The 20,621-nt window shown below is 34.0% G+C and overlaps 2 protein-coding genes across 3 annotated transcripts; both read left to right on the top strand.

Moving 5' to 3' along the window:
- The first annotated feature begins 3,807 nt into the window (after positions 1-3,807).
- LOC142609625 (V-type proton ATPase subunit G-like) lies at positions 3,808-8,151 on the top strand. Of its 2 annotated transcripts, none has more exons than XM_075781257.1 (4): positions 3,808-3,942; positions 5,883-5,975; positions 7,457-7,557; positions 7,753-8,151. In XM_075781257.1, exons 2-4 carry the CDS (start codon positions 5,888-5,890, stop codon positions 7,894-7,896), a joined length of 333 nt encoding a protein of 110 aa, XP_075637372.1. In that variant the 5' UTR covers positions 3,808-3,942; positions 5,883-5,887; the 3' UTR covers positions 7,897-8,151. The 2 variants fall into 2 exon arrangements, with proteins under 2 accessions (XP_075637372.1, XP_075637371.1); XM_075781256.1 differs by lacking the exon at positions 3,808-3,942 and adding an exon at positions 3,964-4,075.
- A 9,217-nt stretch (positions 8,152-17,368) lies between these two features.
- On the top strand, positions 17,369-20,060 carry LOC142610121 (serine/threonine-protein kinase-like protein CCR1). The gene has a single exon (XM_075781845.1). The coding sequence runs from the start codon at positions 17,577-17,579 to the stop codon at positions 19,896-19,898; it is 2,322 nt and encodes a 773-aa protein (XP_075637960.1). The 5' UTR covers positions 17,369-17,576; the 3' UTR covers positions 19,899-20,060.
- Positions 20,061-20,621: the final 561 nt, after the last annotated feature.

Raw genomic sequence — 20,621 nt, 5'->3', positions numbered from 1 at the left:
TTGGTTTGGGAGCTTTGGTGTGCAAGAAGAGGAGAGATAGGAAGAAAAGGACACAGTACAAATACTTGGCTAAGCAAGAGGGGGTCGAGTTATTCTAAGACCACAATTTTTACCGCATTTTTTTTTTCTACAATTATCTTAAGCGGTAGATTGTATTTAGTTATCGGTCATTTTTACATAAACTCAACACTTTTTTTCCATCACATATAGTCTGCTACATCGGAGTTGTGACAAAATTTTGGCACAAAAGATTGTGATATAAGACTAAATATTCTCTTTGCATATAGAATTCTTATTTATCTAAAATTTGTAGTACTACTTTAAAAATATGTATGGAGCTGTGGTATTACTCTACGAGGCCAGTACTTTGAATGATCATGTTACATGAGAAATACTAATGGAAATTCCAGAATAGTTTTTGAAGAATGGCACAACTTAATTTTCTTTGTTGGAATGTTGGATTAATTAGACGGTAAGATTAGCTTTAATTTATTTGGTATTGGTAAGATTTTCCAATTGACACGTAGTTGGGGTCCGGCTCCCCTCCCATTAGAATCTTCATGTTTTCTCCAGTTTTTGTCTAGATGACTGACATGTAGCAAATGACACATCCAAAGGTATAAAAAAAAAAATACCACGTCAACTATGAATTTTCCCTCAATTCTTGGGTCTTTCATTCTCTCTTTCTTTCCTTCTCTCTACCTCTTCCTAGCTATCTCTCCAATATTATCACCGCCACCTGAACACCAGAGGCATCAAGATCAGAACTTGGAAAAAAGTGAATTTTGAAAGATAATGGCGACCAAATGGCATTTTCTCTTCTTCAAAGATAATGGTGGAGAAGGTGAGGTTTTGGGTTCAATCTCCTATTACTAGATCGGTTTCATTTATAATTAAGACAAAGATTTAAATTGAGAATATGTGTTGCCATTGTTTAATAACTCAACTGTTAAAGCGGGAAGTATGGATAGCTCATGTATAGCTATAGTGGTTTGTGATTTATTAGTTAATTTGGTGTCTTTTCAAATTCACATAACTCTAATTGCCCCAATCTGAAATAATTATTTATTTTCTGTTAAGATTTGGGTTAATTTGGGGGGTTTCTGTGATACAAGTAGTATTTTGGAATTTATGTGTTATTTTGTCACTAAAGATCCTAATTAAAGGCTTAAATCTTCCATTGGGATAGATTTCAACCGGAAAATATTAATTCAAGAGTTGTGAAATTAGGATTAGGGTTTGTACTGAATTTTTTTTTAAAAATGATATGAGAATGAGTTCTTCATGCTTATGAACTAAATATCTATTAACTTCATTTTTGATTGGGTAATTATGAAGGATTGAACTCCCCATACAAGAGATTACAAAGTAACTTGGTTGTCAACAACCCTAAAGGTCGTTGGTAGGTTTTACACCACTTGATTGCTAATGATGCACAAAAATCGTCAATGAGTTGATCGTTCACACATGTGTCAATGGGTGCACCTGAAGAACAAAAGAGAAGAACCAATCAAAGGGCACCAGTGGGGTACCGGCCAAAGACCCTCTGAAGGTTAAGTCAGAAGAGAGCTCCAACAATGCTAGAGAGTATGAGCTTTAGAGAAATTGTGTGTACCTTTGTGAGAGAGGGTTTTGGGGGTTATATAGTGGTGTAGATTTGACCTTAATTTCTTGAGGAGGAAGGCCTTTCCTTATGGGGAGAACTCTCCATCAAATTTCTGGATTTTTTGGGATGGTCTTCCTTGTAGATGACCCTCAATTGTGGTTAGGCGTAGGATGCAAGGCTTTTCCATATCAGGATTCTTGATGAGCACTTCTAGCCACGTGAGTACCATGCATCCCCCTTTATTGGGTTTGTCTGCCTAGGGTCCGTCCCCTTTGTTGGGTCCGTCCATATTGAGGTTTGTCTAACTGAGGTTTGCTTCCTCTGGATCCGTCTATCCACGGAAATGTGTTCGTCAATCTTGTCATGTCGTCAGCTTTATAGGTCTAAAAATACCCTTATTAATTGCCATACAAAATTGAAGGTTTAAACTTGCAATTTGGTATTTAGATTTTTTTTTAAAAAAATTACAAGCAATGTCAAGTACTTTTTGGGAGAAAGTATCTTTACTTAAAGGTAGGAGTGCGCATGGGTTGGTTCAGAGATTTGGCGACCCTAGAAGTTGGGTCCAGTTGGGTCAAGTTGTTGGGTTAAGAGTTAAGACCATTTTGTCAAACCTAATAGTTAAACAAAAGTTTTAATTAAATTTTTAAGTTGTTTTTTCAAGAAATGATTAAAATTTACACAATAAGTCAAATTTATCGAAACTAAATCTTAAAATATCAAAGTAACAAATTTATAAATCCAAAATAAATTAGTTAACAAATCTAAAATCCAGATATTTTTAAACCGTTTAAATCATGGTCTGGGTTACATGGGTTGAAAAATTTTGCCAACCTAAACCCAATGCAACACAAGCTTCACAAAAATTTACAAACCAACCCTTCAACCCCTTAAAAGTTTAAAACCCAATTAAGGTGTCAGGTTGGTTAGGTTTGGTCAAGTTTATTGGATTAGCAGGTTGAATGCACACCCATAGTTAAAGGAATACTAACTTATAGCCACATAATAAGCAAATAAATGATATGATCTAGGGGGCTGGTTTCAACGTCTCTTGTGATGTTGGCAAAATTTGCCAAACAGTATAATATTGGGAAAATTTTAGGCGGATGACATGCGTTCAAAGTTTATTAGTTAGTTGGACTGTTTTTTGGAAATCGAGTACAGCAAAATCGACTTCCAGCCAAAATTCCAGCCAAAATCGAGTTTACTATACTCGACTTCCTTTTTTATCCATCTTAGAGCTAATTTTCGATAGGAAGTCGAGTATATTAAACTCGATTTTGGCGATTTTGGCTGAAAGTCGATTTTACTGTACTCGATTTTCAAAAAAGAGTCCAACTAACTAATTAAGTTTGAACGCATGCCATCCGCCTAAATTTTTTTCAGAATTATACTGTTTGGCAAATTTTGCCTGTGATGTTGGAGTACTAAGTTTGAACTCCATTAGCCCCCTCCTTGTCCCCCGCCCCCGCCCCCTTCCCATGTCTTTGTAGCCAAAATATTTGAGAAGCATGGACAAAACTCTTTTTGAGACATTTAGGGGTTGTTTGGTAATGTTGTTCTAGTAAGGTTTTTGTAATTTTTTGGAAATACGTATGAGTGAAAAAGTGTGTGAAAATGCGTGTAATGTTATTTAAAAACTAAAAACATGTGTTTAAACGCATGAACTAAACAGCCCCTTAAATAGTGGGAGAGAGGTAAATGAGTTTCAAATTACATGTTCAGAGACATGGAGCACCACAAATAATATCATTACTAGTAGACTATCACTTGAATTGGTTGGCAAATCTTAATATATATAAATTGAATCAAGTTGTTGGAAATGATCATAAAAATTTAAAATAAGTTGAATATCATATTTTAATATTTATTTAAATTATTAATGACATAATAAAATTCAATTCATTTAATTTTTTTTTTATTATAAAAGGTTAGATAGTCAATTCATTTAATCTAAAACTTTAGAGATATGTCCGATTAATATATCGTAATTTTCAGTAGCTTATTTGTTAAATGCAAAAACAAAATATATAATTTTTGGTAGCTTTTATATTAAATGTATTACAGAAAATAACTTACTTTAAAAAAAAATTAGTTTTGCTAATAAGATTTTTTTATGGAAAAAAAAAAAAAAAAAAAAGGCAAAAAAAGAGTTTTTTTTTTTTTGTTTTTGTTGCCAAACAGGACACTTTCCACATGTTATTATTTATTTTTATATATTTTTGGAGCCGTTTTCTCTTACATATATTGGTCAAGGAAGGTCACTCGCGTGTCTGTGTGTGTGTTCCACTTTTCTCTGAAGCTTCAGATACTGCAAAAGATCAAACACTGAAGAGGTATGTGTCCATTCCCATCAATTTCTTTCTTTAACACAATCTCCTATCATTTTATCTATCTTTGCATCAATTTATGCCTCTAAATCACTTCAACTCTGTCAACTAAATCAGATAGATCTTCAACTTTTGATGGGTATTGCTTTGTGTACAAACTGTAAATAGTGCTGAAATTCTTTGTGGGTTTTTGAATTGATTATCAGAATCAGTCCAGTTAGATTTATCATCTCTGTGTGTTTGCTCTTTGATTGGTTTGTGAGAAAACTGTGGAAGAAAAAACCAACTTAAAATTCGGGTTTTCATATTTTTCTCACTTTTGGGGTATTGCTAGTGGTGTTATTTTTCGTGGGTTGAACTCAAAATTTAAACTTTTTTGGTTCGTTCCCCACATTTTCTCGGCAACCAAACGTAGGATTAGTCTTGTAAAACTTTTTGGTGGCGGATGATAGTTTATTTGAAAACTTACTTGAGTATGATTGCTGATGTTATACTTATATCCCCATTTACTTTGGTTGATCTGAAACTATTGGCTCCTCTGGTCTCAGTTTCTGTAAATAAGATGGATCATATTCAGACTTAATTTGAATGGGTTATATTTTCAATATATATAGTTCTAAATTGAAACTGATACTTATGATGTATGATCTTTATTATTTAAATGTTTTTTGAGTGTATATGGCATTTTCCAATGTGAAGTCTCTTTGTAGATTTTGTGCACTATAAGTTTTTAATGTTTTCTATTTGGTGGGTACTTGTAGAATTACCTTGAGATCTTTGAGACTTTGACATGACTGCAATTTCTTTGTTTAAGAAATCTTTTTCTAGAAATTTTTATATGATTAAGTTAAATTCTGAGTTATGCTGACCCATGAGGATTTGTTTCCAGGCATTTCATAAGATACAAAATGTGCTTCAAAGATAGTGTAATTGATTGTAATGGTCCAAGTTCATGTATTGTAATTTGCCATCTAGGTCTTGTATAGTGTGGGTACTTGTTTAAATACGGTTAGTTCTGGGCATCATCCTTTTTGTTTGTTTAAGAAATGTTCCTCTTCAATTTCTTGTTAGAAGAACTTGAAGCCTTAATTCTTTTCTCCAATGAATATTTAGATTTCCAATTCCATATATTATGATATAAATTGCACTTAAATAATATTGTAACCTAGGGTAGTAATACAAGCTTTAGGGATGTAAATTTTCCAAGATATATTTTTGTTAGGCATGTACTCTCTCTCTCTTCAAGATATAGTTGCCGTTAGATGTATTCTGCTTTATTTATGCGTGTAATGGCTAAAAGGATGCTATTAAACTTGAAAAAGTATCTTTGTTGTGCTATCTCCTGGATAGAAATGGTTGAAATTTTGACATTGTTCTGGATCCTCCATAGCATGTCGCCTGATGAACTTCATAAGGAAATTTGTAAAATTACACTTTTTTCTAATATGCAAAATTTACCCCTTTTTTGTTTTCTTGGAAAGTTTGTTTGGGGTTTATTTAGTTAATTACCCTTACACACATAAATATTATTATATATATGTGGGTGAGTGCAATGATTTTTCTATTTTTCCCCTAACTTAATACTAAATTGTAACATTTTTGTTGCTGCTTTAGGTTGATTTATTGAGTGTTTTGAGAATTTAGAAACCATATTTACCTTTGTATTTTATCCCATTCTTTTTTAATTTTTAACTAATAAAAAAAACGAATGTGGAAACCATAACTGAATTTCTTCTTCACCATATATCTGGTACTATGCACTGAATTTATAGAGTCCATTTATGAGGCTCAACTAACCAGTTGAGTTGATCCAGTTATGTCATGAACTGGTTTTATTTGGCATCAAATGAGGTATTATGCTATCATAGGAAGGATTTTCTTTGTCTTTGGGTGCAGTTTCAATCTGTCAATCTTATTTTTAGAACTTTGTGTATCTCTATTTCCAGGAAGCATGGCAGCCAATAGGGGTCAAGGTGGAATCCAACAATTGCTGGCTGCAGAACAAGAGGCTCAACACATTGTCAATGCTGCCAAAAGTGGTAATTTTTCTCTTCTTTATCTGGATTTATGCACAATTGGATGTCATCTATATCTCTTTCCACGAGAATATCTTTATGGATGTGTGTTTATTTGTATACAAACGGGGAAATTACACTTTTCCACCCTAAACTATACCCTAGATTACACTTTGCGCCCTAAACTATTCGATTGCACACTTTGCACCCTAAACTATAACCTTTGTTACACTTTGCACCCCAAAGTTCGTTTTATTGTTAAGTTAGATGGAAATTTGTAACATATGACTTGCACATGATTTTTGCTTAAGTTACACATAGTTTAAAGACAAAAACACCCACTTTCCAATCAATTAAAAACAAAATATCTCTCTCATGTGCGTAGCATCTCCTCCTCCCCAAATCAATATCTGTCTAAATTCCCAACAGCTCTCATGCGTCAACTCCTCTCCTTTCTCTCATTGTTCAGTTGCTCCACTAAGTAAAATAATACTAAGCTGCAAAAAAATGGAAATCTACATCAAGTTTGGAGAATATATAAGGTAGACAAGACTAATATGAGCTTTTAAAAAAGTATGTCAAGATTGAATCCATTCAAATTTTTATTTTAATATTGATTATTATAGATTTTTACTGTGTTATACGTATGCTTTGACCCATCACTAAAGAAAGCCATACATATATCTCATATGGTAGGCCCAGACTGATTTTTTTTTTTTTTTTTTTTTTTTCCAGATGTTGGTTGTATGTGTTTGCATTAATTATCTCTCAGATTTTATTATAATTATCTGTATTCAAAAAAAAAAATACATCAAGATGATGACCATCATGTTTAGAGGAGCAATTGAAGAATTTCAAAAGAAGAGAAGAGCTGCTGCTGGGCATGCATGAGAACTATTGGGGATTTAGGGTTAGACAGAATTTGATTTGGGGAGGAGAAGATGCTAGCATGTGAGAGAGCTTTTGTTTTTAATTGATTGGAAAGAGGGTGTTTTCGTCTTTAAACTATGTGCCACCTAAGTAAAAATCACATGCAAGTCATGTGTTATAAATTTTCATTTAACTTAACAGTAAAACTAACTTTGGGGTGCAAAGTGTAACAAAGGTTATAGTTTAGGGTGCAAAACGTTCAATTGAATAGTTTAGGGTGTAAAGTGTAATCTAGAGTATAGTTTAGAATGGTAAAGTTTAATTTCCCCGTATACAGGCTATATTTACATAATTTAGACAAGTTAAGTAATTCTTAATTGTTAAAATAAATAAATAAATTTATTCTTTGCATTACGTTATTTTTCATGTCATGTGAAACATTGAATATGTAGATACATGCATCTCTTTTACACAATCAACCATAGTGTTTATTTAAAAAAAAAAAATGCATTCTTGAGATGAGATGGCACTTCTATATAGGTCCCTTCCCCCTTACTCCTCTGGTTGTTACACTTCCACTTGTGTTCTGTAATTTGATTCCTAATTGCTTTGTGGCATTGTGTTTCTGCTGTTAGCAAAAATGGCAAGACTGAAACAAGCTAAAGAAGAGGCCGAAAAGGAAATTGCTGAATACCGGGCCCAAATGGAGCGTGAGTTCCAGAGGAAACTTGCAGAGGTATGTATATGTTGGTTAAAACCTATTTATACTGTTAACTAGCTCAGGGCATTATGAGTATTTCTACGCTTATGGTGTATCAATCGTATTTGATGTATGCCTTGAGATCTGTGGGCAGGAAATGAGAACTACAAATAGTGAATTAGGCTTTTATAGTGTCAAGCTATTTCTAAGTTTCTGTCTTTCTCATAACAGAGCAGTGGAGATTCAGGTGCAAATGTTAAGCGGCTTGAACAAGAGACTGAGGCGAAGATTTGTAAACTAAAAGAAGACGCTGCAAGGATATCACAAGATGTAGTTGCGATGGTTCTGAAGCATGTGACAACTGTGAAAAATTAAGTCTCCGGATGGTAAAGGTGATATTGCAAACTCCTAAATCTTGTTAATTATGGACTGGTTCTTCATGGACCTTAGACTGCTTGTGTGTTATGGATAGGATTTCTTGTTCTGGTAATTGTTATGCTGTGTACTGTACTCAAAGAATGCCATAAATGCCCTCTATGTTAGAAAGAATAATATCCCTCAAATTTTTGCCATCTCTTGTTAGGCAAATTGATTCTATTACAAATGAGGTGCTGTTTTGTCAAAGAAAAACGTACAAAGAGTAATTTGGTTTTTTATTTTTTATTTTTATATATAGCAAAGAGTAATTTACTTAATCACCCATGAAATTGAAATAAATAAATAACTATATATATATATATATGTGTGTGTGTGTGCGCGCGCGCCTGCACGCCAGGGAAATATTTGATCACGATTCGTGCCAGTCCCCAGGCTAACTCCACGTGACATACCAGCATAGATTGTACCCATACTATATAAAAGTAGATTGTAAAGGAATGGAATAGAATATTGTGTATTTTTTTTCTCAGTGTAAGTTTATTAAGAAATTAATGGAAAGGAAAGAATATATATTTGTGCTGGAATTAACTATACTGTTTTTTTTTTATATAATAAAGATAAAATCAGTATTTAATCTCCATTTCATTGAGGTTTTGTTTTGATATGATGGAATAGTGGGGCATGGAAAATATATGGAGGATAGAAAATTAGGATGAGATGATTGTTGTTTTCCTTTATGTGTTTGGTAAAAGGAATAGAAAAGTGAGAAAATAGAAAACTTATTAACTTTTCTTTGATTAGGGAAAAGAAAAAAAAAATGAAGGATAGAAACAAAATTGGGAAAGGAAAAAAATTGAAGGATAGAAACAAAATTTTTATTGGGAAAGAAACAATAATTTTGTTTTTTTTTTTTTTTTTGGGATAGTAACATAATTTTGTGTTAATAGTTATTATACCCCTTTTATATAAGTTCTTTTTTGGGTGGGGGCGTGGAGAAAATATAGTGCTCTGTAGGTTTGGACGGAGAATGCCACCTATCTCTTCTTTTCATCCTGGCTTTCATTCATACCAAATGGATGACAACCTCACATTTTCCTTTTTCTCATCAAAATTATCCCAACTTAATTGATTCTAAAATCTAAAGGAATGAGTGTTCTTTCTTGTGAGAGAAATGCTTGGGAAGGAATGGAATGGGCATTCTCTTAGATAACCATTTCATCCATTCCTCCACTTTCATATTAAAAAGGAATCCAAATTACCATCAAAGTTTGGAAAATTACTGAGTTATCATTTTTAAGTTCTTCTTACCAACGAATAAGCAATTTATAGCATGACTTGTTTGCAATTCGAGTTACCTAAAAGGACCCAAAACTCTTGAACTCCTAGCGTGCATGTCATGTACAAATTCGAATGGCTTCCACTCCAACCCTTATCCTGGGCTGTCTGTGTTTTGTGCTAAATTATATAAGCTTTTTGTGTTTACTTTTTTAAAGAGGATAATTGAGCTTTTAATAATTAACAAGAACTACCATCCGTCAACTCAAGGCTGCTTGTCAATTAGTTCATATATAGCACAAATGTCAGATATCCAGACATGCAAGTATATGCATTCTAAATCTGGCACACCATTTTGGGCTTTACCATGTGATTTTCATGATAATAAGTAAGGACTTCTCTACTTGTGGGGAACAAATAAAAATTATAAAAGAATTTTACTAACAAGTGCCCTAAGGGCACACTATAGTATTATATCATTTTTTGAAAAAAAAATTTCGAAAATTAAAAAAGTTATGATAGCTTTCTCAATTCTCGATATAAATTTTTCAAATTAACCGAACCCATTATAAAATTATAGATGCATTTTACTGAGAATCTAGAATTTGTTCTCGTTCCAATAATGCCATCAATGAATGATGGTTCAAAAGTTTGTTGTGGATAAGGTATTTCAACCAGTCATGGCATCTTTTTGTATGTGTATAAGTCACTCTACAACTAGTACCTTATTTGGGTAATGTGTCAGTTTGTCTTAAATTGTGAATACATGAAATGTCACCCCCTCCCTTCTTTCACATGGGGATGTCTTAGTCCTGATGGACATGTCCAAAATCAGTCTTTTACATGCCCACACATTCTGTGCCAGTCTGCCATACCACCTGGTCCAACTTACCATGGTTGTCATCTGCTAGCGAGAGATGGAGAAACACATTGTGTTTAATTACAATGTTAAAGCTTATATTTACCATGCTGGAACCATCCATAGTATGCTGGAAACAAAACTGTTTGAAGACCTTTAACTATTCTAATCAGAGGCATGTAGCCATTTGCTGCATGCCTGTTGGGGTAGTGCTATTCCATGAGCATTTAGGTTGTGTAATACCCTAAAAATGTGAAGAAGAATTCAATTATTATGCAACTGTAACTGAAAATATAATAATATCAGTGTCAGAAAATTTTACAATGTGTGAATGTGAGCATAATATCCTACCTAGATTTCGATTCTGATATCTATTGTAGTTGTGATATTTAACTTGTTATCGAATGCTAGAGTGTCTATTGAAACATTTCGTTCATCAATTCATACTCGACTCAAAACTCAATACTAAACTATTGCAATGCTTTGATTTTGGATATATAAGCTTTTTATTTATGGGAGAAAGAGAGAGAAAGAATGGCCTATTGGTGTAAGAATTATTTAAAAGAGTCCAATTAACGAGAGTCGAAATGCATTAGTTAAGGTTGAGCTTTTTATTGCATTTGATTTGTTGTTTTTTAGGAAGTCAATCAATTTTTAGTTAAAGAGATATTTGTTTATGGCTTTTTGTTAAATACTGTATTCGTGCATCCATTAATTAAAGAAGAATCTAATGGTTTCCATTACATTGAGAGGTGAAAAAGAGAGCAAATAAATAAATAATTTTTTAACTCTGAATGTTGTGCAACTCTCCAAATAAAAACGGATAGATCACGATAAAAAAACTCAACCTTAATCAATACATTCAAGCACTCATTAATCAAACATTTTATTTATTAGTTTTTGTTACTTCCTAATATAGTGAGACACCCCATTCTTCCTTAATAGGTGCACTTGACACCAATTAACAAAGAGGAAAAAAGTTTTTCACATAGTGTGTTTTTCTAAACTAAAACATTTTCACACAGTGTGAAAGAAACACCACCCTCAACAAAAAATCATTTAAACTGCTATCTCAATACAATTGTTGTAGTAGTGTAGATTTATAATAATTTGTAGAGAGGTGAGTTTGTTGGAGATTAAAAAAAAAGTGTGATTAACCAAAATTTTGGAAAATAAAAAAATTTGTTGCTCAGCTCAATCAAGTACAACTGTGAGTCACATAAAATAAATTTGGTGGATAACTTTTCTTAGATTAAACAGTTGCTTAATAAGTAATAAACATGGTTATCATCTGCCAGAGAGAGATGAAAAAACACATTGTGTTTGATCACAATGTTAGGGGAGCTAATTTTTACCATGCTGGAACAATCCCTACTATGCTGCCAACAAAATTGCTTAAAGACCTTTAACTATTCTAATCAGAGGCATGTAGTCATTTAGGGCTGCAAGCCTGCTATTCCATGAGCATTTAGACTGTGTCAGTAATACCCTAAAAATGTGAAGAAGAATTCAATTATTATCCAACAGTTCTAAAAATATAATAATATGAGTGTCAGAAATTTTACAATGTGTGAATGTAAGCAAAGAATCCTACCTAGATTTCAATTCTGATATCTGGTTTAGTTGTGAAATTTAACTTATTATCGAATGTTGAAGTGACTATCGAAACATTTCGTTCATCAATTCCTACTCATGACAAATCATTCAATACTAAACTATTGCAATGCATTGCTTTTTGGATAAGCCTTTTTATTTGTCTTTTTTAAATTCATTTTTGGTACGGGAGAAAGAGAGAGAAAGATTAATGAGCTATTTTAGAATGAATTATTTAAAAGGGTCCAGTTAACAAGTGTCAAAATGCATTGGTTAAGGTTGAGTTTTTAATTGCAATTGATTTAGGAAGTCAAGCAATTTTTAGTAAAGGAGGTATTTGTTTATGGCTTTTGTTAAAGGGTGTATTTGAACATCCATTAAAAAAGAATTTAATGGGTTCCAATGCATCAAGAAATGAAAATAAGAGCAAATAAACAAAAAAAATTGAACTTTGAATGTTGTGCAACTTTCCAAATAAAAATAGATCACAATAAAAAAAAATTCAACCATAACCGATACTTTCAAATACTCGTTAATTGAACATTTTATTTTTTAGCTTTAATTACTTTTCAATACAGTGGAATCCGCTCAATTCTTCTTTAATGGGTGCACTTTGACACCAATTAACAAAAGGGAAAAAACTCTTTCCCACCATATGTTTTTATAAAGTGAAAACACTTTCACACGTTGTGTAAAAGAAACACCGCACTAAACAAAAATCTATATAAAAAGTTATCTCAATACAATTGTTGAAGTAGTTTAGATTTATATATAATAATTTGTTTAGAGGTGAGTTCACTGAGTTGTTGGAGATTAAAAAAAAAGTGTGATTAACCAAAATTTAGGGGAAAAAAAAAACATTGTTGCCCAATCAAGTACAACTGTTTGTGACAAAACAAAAGTTGGAGGATAACTTTCTTAGATTAAACAATGAAGAGTCGACTAATACATCCAAAGCAAAATGCGTTTTCAAAACAAAGCATGCATATATTTGCAAGAAAAACAAGGAAAATCCAAGGTTACTTTGGTTGTTGGGGTTTAAAATCTTCATCCACGACAGTTCACGTGCCAGATGAGAGTCATCCAATCGAGTGGTCCCTTTTCCCTGCTGATGAAGTGAACATATCGTTATCTCCACCACCCCCTCATCAATCCCATGCACAGCACAGATAGATGCACTCACTTTCTTTTCTTTTCTTTTTTCTTCTGATCTGTCACTCACATTGCCTGCTCAGATATTGTGAACAAAGACAGATCAGTGGGTGGCTTTTTCTTAATATTTAATGAGAATAATTGTTATCTAATGGAATATGCTATTCTTTGAGATAGAGGAGTAACTATTCAGCATATATACATATGATATCATACGTATCTAAGAGACCCGAAATCTGGATATTGAGGATGTTATAAGGAACCAATATCTAAATAAAAATCTCATCACAAAATTCCATTTTGTCTACGCAGATTAGCGTGTGGATATATACATATATGATTAATAAGATGATGTGGTGTTACTGATGTTATAACTTGAAGTAAAACTAGGATTAGAAGTGTAGAAAGCTCGCAACAATGCGAGAGACACCTCAACATGGTGGCGGGCCTTGAAAAATTAGAATAAGGTGGCCGTACAGCAGAGATTTGCATGATTGCCCAAGAGACTTCCTAGTAAAATATCGGGGTGGGTGGGTTCTAAATCCTATATGTGCATTTAACTTTTTTCTTTGGATACACCGTATTTAAAGTGACCCCCCCAAAATGGATTAAGAAATCTTGCGGAAGGACCCACTATTGCGGCACAATCAGACCAATGAGATTTATTGTCTTATGGGGAGATTAGTACAGCTCGGGCTGCTCAACACACACACACACACACACATACACACACAGATGCCATATTTCCATGTATTTCCTTGTTATTACTTATTATTTCATTGTAATTTGTACATTTGTTGGTTACTTTGTATTCGGATATATGAGAGGTTAAAATGTTGAATATTGGAGTTGCTGCATTAATTGAGAATCTCAATCGAGCGAGATTTGTATGACATGTGAAGTATATTTTTTGCAAATCAATTTACCAACAGTCTCACCCGACACTCACCCCTTTCTTGATCGAGCGAGATTTGCAAACCTAATTTGTTGCATTCATTCTATGCTGCACCCATTCACTCAGCCCTCTCATATAATCTTTTATTCCCACAAGATACCACATCCGATTCTCATATTGAAGAGTTAGAAAGCAACCATTCAAACTAGAACAAAAATCAATTTGTTCTCTTTACCTTCACCCTCTTCAATTTCCAAATCTATTGGAGGAGATAAAAACCTTGCATGCATAGAAATCTTGAGTGTTCTTTGCTGTTGTTTGGTGTCGGGAACCATTGGAATAATCCCTAAATCTTTAAGAGGCCATAGAGTAGTCAAGTAGTCTTGGTCTTGTAATTGTCAGCTCAATTTGCAAAACTAATACTGACTACTAAGGAAAAAAGATTAGTGCAATCAATTGTGAGCACAAGCGGAGAGCTCAAATAAGTTGTCACTTACATAGCTTGGAGGGAAAATTTTGGTAAATAGTACAAATTCTGGAAAATTTTCGGTGAATGGCATGCACCTCAAAGTAATTAGTTAGTTGGACTGATTTTGAAACTCGAGTTTGCTAAACTCAAGTTCCACCTCAAAATTGATTTTGCTATACTCAAGGTCTGACCAATAGCAATCTGATGTGTAATTAAAATTTAAAAAAAAAAAAAAAAAAAAAAAAAAAAAAAACCGACGTGGAACTCAAGTTTCAAAATCAGTCCAACTAACTAATTACTATGAGCTGCATGCCACTCACCGATATTTTTCCAAAAATTGTACTATTTACCAAATTTTGTCTAGCTTGGAGGGTTTGTAAGTGAGATTTATTGCAACTATTATCTTAATAATATCGGTTGGTGTTATCGCCCCTAAGAGGTGTTTTGCCTAGTTTGGTGGTTTTTCGCTCTGTAATTAAACAATTAACGGTGTTTGAGTGTTTGTGTTGTTGATTGGGATTTGCTATATATTGCAATTGTGTGTCTACGCACGTGTTAAGCGGCGAATCATATTAACAATTAGGCATTATTTCGTTTTGTAATTAGCTTAAAATTAACGTAAGCTGAAAAATTAGGATCTTAAGGGTTATCTCTCAATTGGCAATTGATTTGCTATTTAGATTTCTCACTTCCCCATGTTTGACACGTAGCAACCTTTATCTCTCTCTCTCTCTCTCTCTCTCTTTCTCTCTCTCTCACCGACATTCCAATCAAGCAATAGTTGTGGTGAATATGGCTCCACAAGCCCTACAGCCCGTCAATATGGTCCAAGACCCAGAGATTTTATTTTCTTTTTTTGGATAGGCAAAGACCCAGAGATTTTAGGCTGATATAGAAAACACCTAAAGACAGCACCAAAAGTAAAAAAAGTGTATTGTTGATTGTTGCTCCAGGGGGGGAGTCTTCAAAAAAAAAACTCACAATTGACTAAAGTCTTTGATTCAATCATGCAATCAAAGAAAGGCCAAAGGCTAGACAGCTATGAGTGTCAGTGACCAATCAGCCACGTGATGCCATGCAATCGACGGGGTTAGAATTTCAAGGACATTTTAGCAGCAAGTGCACAAGGAGAACAATTACATTACGTCCCAAAATAGAAATAATATGTTTTCTCAGTTAAGAATACAAAAGGTTATCTCTCTCTATTTTCTAGGCTGTGTTGGCCACTGGTTGAACTCGAATGTAAAAGCCACATGCAATATAATATTGATGCTTTGCAAGTAGCCAAGTAGGCCATTCTCAACCCATTAATGCATAGTATATATATACAAATTAAGTACAAAAGTGATTGAATTCAGTACTTTGTTTTATATACTAGCTACGAGGATCCACTAATGTACAATATGAGTGGCTGGGTAGGCTGTTCTTTCCTATTTTTAATCTCCGACGGCTGCAAAGTGGCTTTTACTGGCCGATCCACTTTCTTTCTCATTGGTCCAAGATGCGAATCATAAGCAGCAGTCATTTAATTATAGGTCTAATTGAAAGCGTCATAAAGTTTCTTGCACTTAAATAAGTCGCAAGTTTGTAGGTTTAAATTAGTTCAATCGGTAAAGTATTTGATAATAGAATAAGAGATTTGGGTTCAATTTCTGCTTACACCAAAACTTATTGATGTCTTAATTTGATGATTAAAAATATATTTATTAGAAACAAACATCATATAGATTAAAACTCTATAATAAAAAAAGAATCACGATTTTAACATGAGAAATAAAGATCTCTGGAATTGAGAAAATTACCCTCTTTACCTATCTTATAAGATAAAAGTTAATGAATGCCTTAATGACATTAGTTTAAAAATTACTTTCATAATTTTTTTTTTGTTTGGGAAAAAACAACTATTTTTGTTTTTACAATTTTTTATATTTTTCATGAAAATGATATCAAAATGATCGATTAATAAATACACTAAGAATACCCATTAACTAAACCCAAGTTAGAAATCCAAGAACTCTCTAATTAAAAATCATGATAATATTAAAACTCGCATTTAATTCATAAAGAGTCAAAGAAACTTGACTTGATTCTTTTTTTCATGAGAAAAAAAAAAAACTTGACATAGTTCATGAATATGTATAATTTATACTGCATTTATTCATGATGAATTTTAGGATCCACGTGATGAGTAAAAACTAAATTATAATTTGCTTATTCTAAAAGATAAAAATTTTCAAAATGCTTTTCTCAAGGTATTTGTCTACCCTAGACCTCATGTGTTTCTAGAAGTATTTTACTATTTGATTCTCTTTGACTAACACTTTGGGTCACCTTAAAGATTATTCACAATAATAATTTTCAAATTTACAAATCTTATAATCTTTTTTTTAAACAAATCTTATTCTTAAATTAGGTTGAATCCCCCGCAATTAAAAAAAAAAAAAGTAATGACATCAAAATTAAACATTGGTAAATAAAAAAATGATAACATTTTTTTAGTGAATAGTAAAAAGAAGAAGTGCATCCAATCATATAACTCTTTTTATTTTATTTTTTATATTAAAACAGTAGCAAATCATCACTTTTTGGATTTATAGAAAGGTAGAGACCAAAGTGTCCCAATTATATATAGAAATTCTATAAATACTATAAATACGATGGCATAACTTTTACAAATTGATGTACAATCACAGAAGAATAATTCTAACATTCACTTATTATATTGTTGACATCAACTAATCACATTTATTGTTAAATCAATTTTAAAATGTTATATAATAAAACTTGTAGTAATTTTAACTTCTTCCAATTTGAAAATTTAAAACAGCATTTGAATAAATGTGAAAATACTTAATGATCAAGTAATCAAATCAAGCCAATATTTTTCCTTTTAAAGCAATCCAACAATAATAAATCGTCTACTAACAAACGTTCTAAAACTCCATTAACAAAACTCATAACTTATCTACAACTCACTAGTTGACGCATGGTAATTTTTTTTTTTTTTTTCCCAAAAAGATAGATAAGCTCATGTAACTAATTCAGTACTTTGGTTCTAACGGTCACAAATAGCCGAACTTAATTTAACTATTTCAGTACCTTACAAGTATGATCAATGTAGAAACTTTTGAGGAAGGAACTTAAATCTTAGTATCTTACATGAGATTCGTTGTAAAGTCCGAGACTTGAGAGTCTGGTCCCAAATCTTGTCCGTATAGAGTCCAAAATATAATTTAAGTTCCACAGTTATTACCTATAGTAGTTTTCAGGTTCCAAACTGTAAAAATGGCGACAACTACCCCCACGTTGTTTTATCGTCACCACCTTCATCATCATCCCAGCTCTTACTTCATCAAACACCAAGCACAAACACATTCACACCATTCCATGTTAATACCATTCATCCAAACCCACCCTCAAAACCCACTTCAACCATGCAAATCCTCAAAACACTTTCTGGGTTTTCTCAATCTCTACCTCTTTTTCCACTTCTTCTGCTTCTTTGCTGCACCATTGCATCTGGGTTCGGATCAATGGGACCCATCTCTGCCGCATTTGGCCAAAACGGGTTCTTCTGTGCCATTGACGCGAGTGGCAAGCAGAACGTTATTTGCTGGGCGAAGAACAGCTCTTCTTCATCACCATCATCGTCTTCGGCCTCTGCTTATCTCAACAACATTCCTGCAATGGCTGCTCTCTCTGGCGGGGAAGGTTTTCTATGTGGCATTCTAGCAAACACTTCGCAAGCTTATTGTTGGAGCCCAAACAGTTCAGGTATAGATCTCGTGCCTTCAATATATCAAACCACTGCTTATTCTCATATAGCCGCGGGCAAGAATCATGTTTGTGCTATTAGAGGGTCTTATTACTCTGATCATGATTCGGGCATCATTGACTGTTGGGAAATTGTGAAAAAATCCAATAATTTTTTGAGTTCTAAACAGAGTACTCTGTTTTATAATCAGTCCATTAGCAACTTTGTTTTTAAGATAGTTGTGTCTGGTGATGGATTTAGTTGTGGTGGTCTCAGAGAAGGTGGGGTTGTTTGTTGGGGACCAAACTCAGCAAGTCTGGGGGTTTCTAACATATTGGAGAATTATGTAGTTTTAGCTTCAGGGAGAAGTTCTCTTTGTGGGATTTCAGAAATGTCTAATGAAGTGAAATGTTGGGGTGATGGTAATTCATATGTTGCCCCTCCAATTGGTATTAAGTTTGTGTCTCTGACGGCTGGTGCTAACCATTTTTGCGGTATACGTGGGGACAATCATGGGGTGGAGTGTTGGGGGATCTTTAATTTGTCTTCTGTTCCAAAGGGTTCCGGGTTTATGGCAATAGCATCATCTGATTTTGTTACTTGTGGTATTAGAGAGGATGATTTGGTTCTTGATTGCTGGCTTGTCAATTCCCCTTCACCGCCTGATTATGATCCTCCATTGGAATTGTGCAGCCCGGGTCTTTGTACTCCTGCTTCCTGTAGCACAGGGCAATTTGCTTATAATGCAAGTCGTCTTAATGAGCCCGATTTGACAAGCTTGTGTATACGGAAAGATCTTAAGATTTGTTCACCTTGTGGGTCAAATTGTTCTGAAGGTTTCTTCTTGTCTAGTTCATGTTCTGAGAATGCTGACAGAGCATGCACCGCTTGCTCTCTTTGCCAGAACAGCTCTTGTTGGGATGTTTGTCGACTTCAATCATCTCCGAAGATGGATCAGAAGCATTGGAATCACTTGCGTAGATTGGTGCTCATTATTGGGTCTTCTATTTCAGGTTTGTTATTCATATTGGTTGGCTGGTGTCTTCTTCCGTGCATGAGGACTACCCAAAAAGTGGAAGGGACCAAAAGACATTTCAATTCTTGCATGGGCAAGCCGAAGTTAGAAACTGACCCTATTGCTGATTTGCAGCCTCCTCTTTCTGTTGCTCCCTGTCCCGGGATGGCTCAAATTTTCCGACTCTCAGAGCTAAAAGATGCCACTAATGGGTTCAAGGAATTTAATGAGCTTGGCAGGGGAAGTTATGGTTTTGTTTATAAAGCTGTTCTTTCAGATGGGCGGCAAGTTGCAGTCAAAAGGGCAAATGCTGCCACAATAATTCACTCTAACAATCGTGACTTTGAAATGGAGTTGGAAATCCTTTGCAAAATCCGGCATTGTAATATTGTGAACTTGTTAGGTTATTGCTCAGAAATGGGTGAGAGGCTGCTCATTTATGAGTATATGCCTCATGGGACACTTCATGACCACCTCCATGGTGGTCTTTCTCCTTTGAATTGGAGCCTCCGGTTGAAGGTTTCAATGCAGGCTGCTAAGGGACTTGAGTACCTTCACAAGGAACTTGTGCCTCCAATTGCCCATCGGGATGTGAAGACTTCAAATATTCTTTTGGATTCTGATTGGGGAGCACGAATTGCAGACTTTGGCCTTGTTACTTCAAATGACAAAGATCTTAGTGGAGATTTAGAAAGTGATGTTTACAACTTTGGAATTGTACTGCTAGAGATTCTCAGTGGAAGGAAAGCATATGACAGAGATTGTATGCCTCCAAGTATAGTTGAGTGGGCAGTGCCCTTAATCAAACAGGGTAAGGCAGCTGGAATAATTGATCGGTTTGTGGCACTTCCAAGAAATGTTGAACCTCTACTTAAACTTGCTGATTTAGCAGAGGTAGCTGTGAGGGAAAATCCTAGCGAGCGTCCTACCATGTCAGATGTGGCATCTCGGCTGGAACAAATTTTCAAAGATGGATTGATCTTGTAGTACTGAGTTCTCAAATTTTGAACAAAATTGAATGGATCTGTAGACAGCAGCTGCCCTGAGTGCTACTCTTCTGCAATTGTACATTTATTAAGAGATTCTTGTATATGACGTTTGCTTACTTGTTTATCTTTAGAGAATGAAGGAAATGGTATCGTTGCACCATAATTCATTTATTCATTTTTATGGAAGTTCACTCAATAATTTTCACCTTTCGTGTAAACATGGGAGAGTTGCATCTCACGCGTCCTTGTCTTCAAGGAACAAACTATTTCTATGCTTGCCAATGGCCCAAGGAATACATGTTAAGGAAATTATGTATTTCTGTGTGATGGCTTTGATAATGTAATAACCTACAAATTCTGGGATGATGATCTTATTTGACTCATGCCTATTTCATCAACTAGCACTATACTGCACCTGTTGGACTCCAGCAATGTTTTAGACCATCCACAAGATTGTCATTGTTATTAAGATTTGATCATGAACACTATAGTTAGTTATTTAAACAACTAAATAACACTTAATTGGTAAAATTTTGTGCTTTACTATGTCAGGAATATATCATCTGCTGATTGACATGATAGTGGTGCAGCTATGGCAGTTGTGTTCAGTTGCTTTCAATTATGACAGTCACATGAAAGACTACAGTAAGATTTTCAGCGCCATCATCTCAAATTCTGCTTCATTTCCATAATTCTCAGTAAAAGAAAGAATCAAAGGAGA

This window comes from Castanea sativa, chromosome 9, assembly GCF_040712315.1.
Source record: "Castanea sativa cultivar Marrone di Chiusa Pesio chromosome 9, ASM4071231v1".
NCBI classification, from domain to species: Eukaryota; Viridiplantae; Streptophyta; class Magnoliopsida; order Fagales; family Fagaceae; genus Castanea; species Castanea sativa.
This window is presented reverse-complemented; position numbering and strand designations above follow the sequence as displayed.

Coding starts and splice junctions, on each gene's coding strand:
- LOC142610121 (XM_075781845.1), top strand. CDS start 17,577: ATGCAAATCCTCAAAACACTTTCTGGGTTTTCTCAATCTCTACCTCTT.
- LOC142609625 (XM_075781256.1), top strand. Junction 5,976..7,456: donor TGTCAATGCTGCCAAAAGTG/GTAATTTTTCTC, acceptor TTCTGCTGTTAG/CAAAAATGGCAAGACTGAAA. Junction 7,558..7,752: donor TCCAGAGGAAACTTGCAGAG/GTATGTATATGT, acceptor TTCTCATAACAG/AGCAGTGGAGATTCAGGTGC.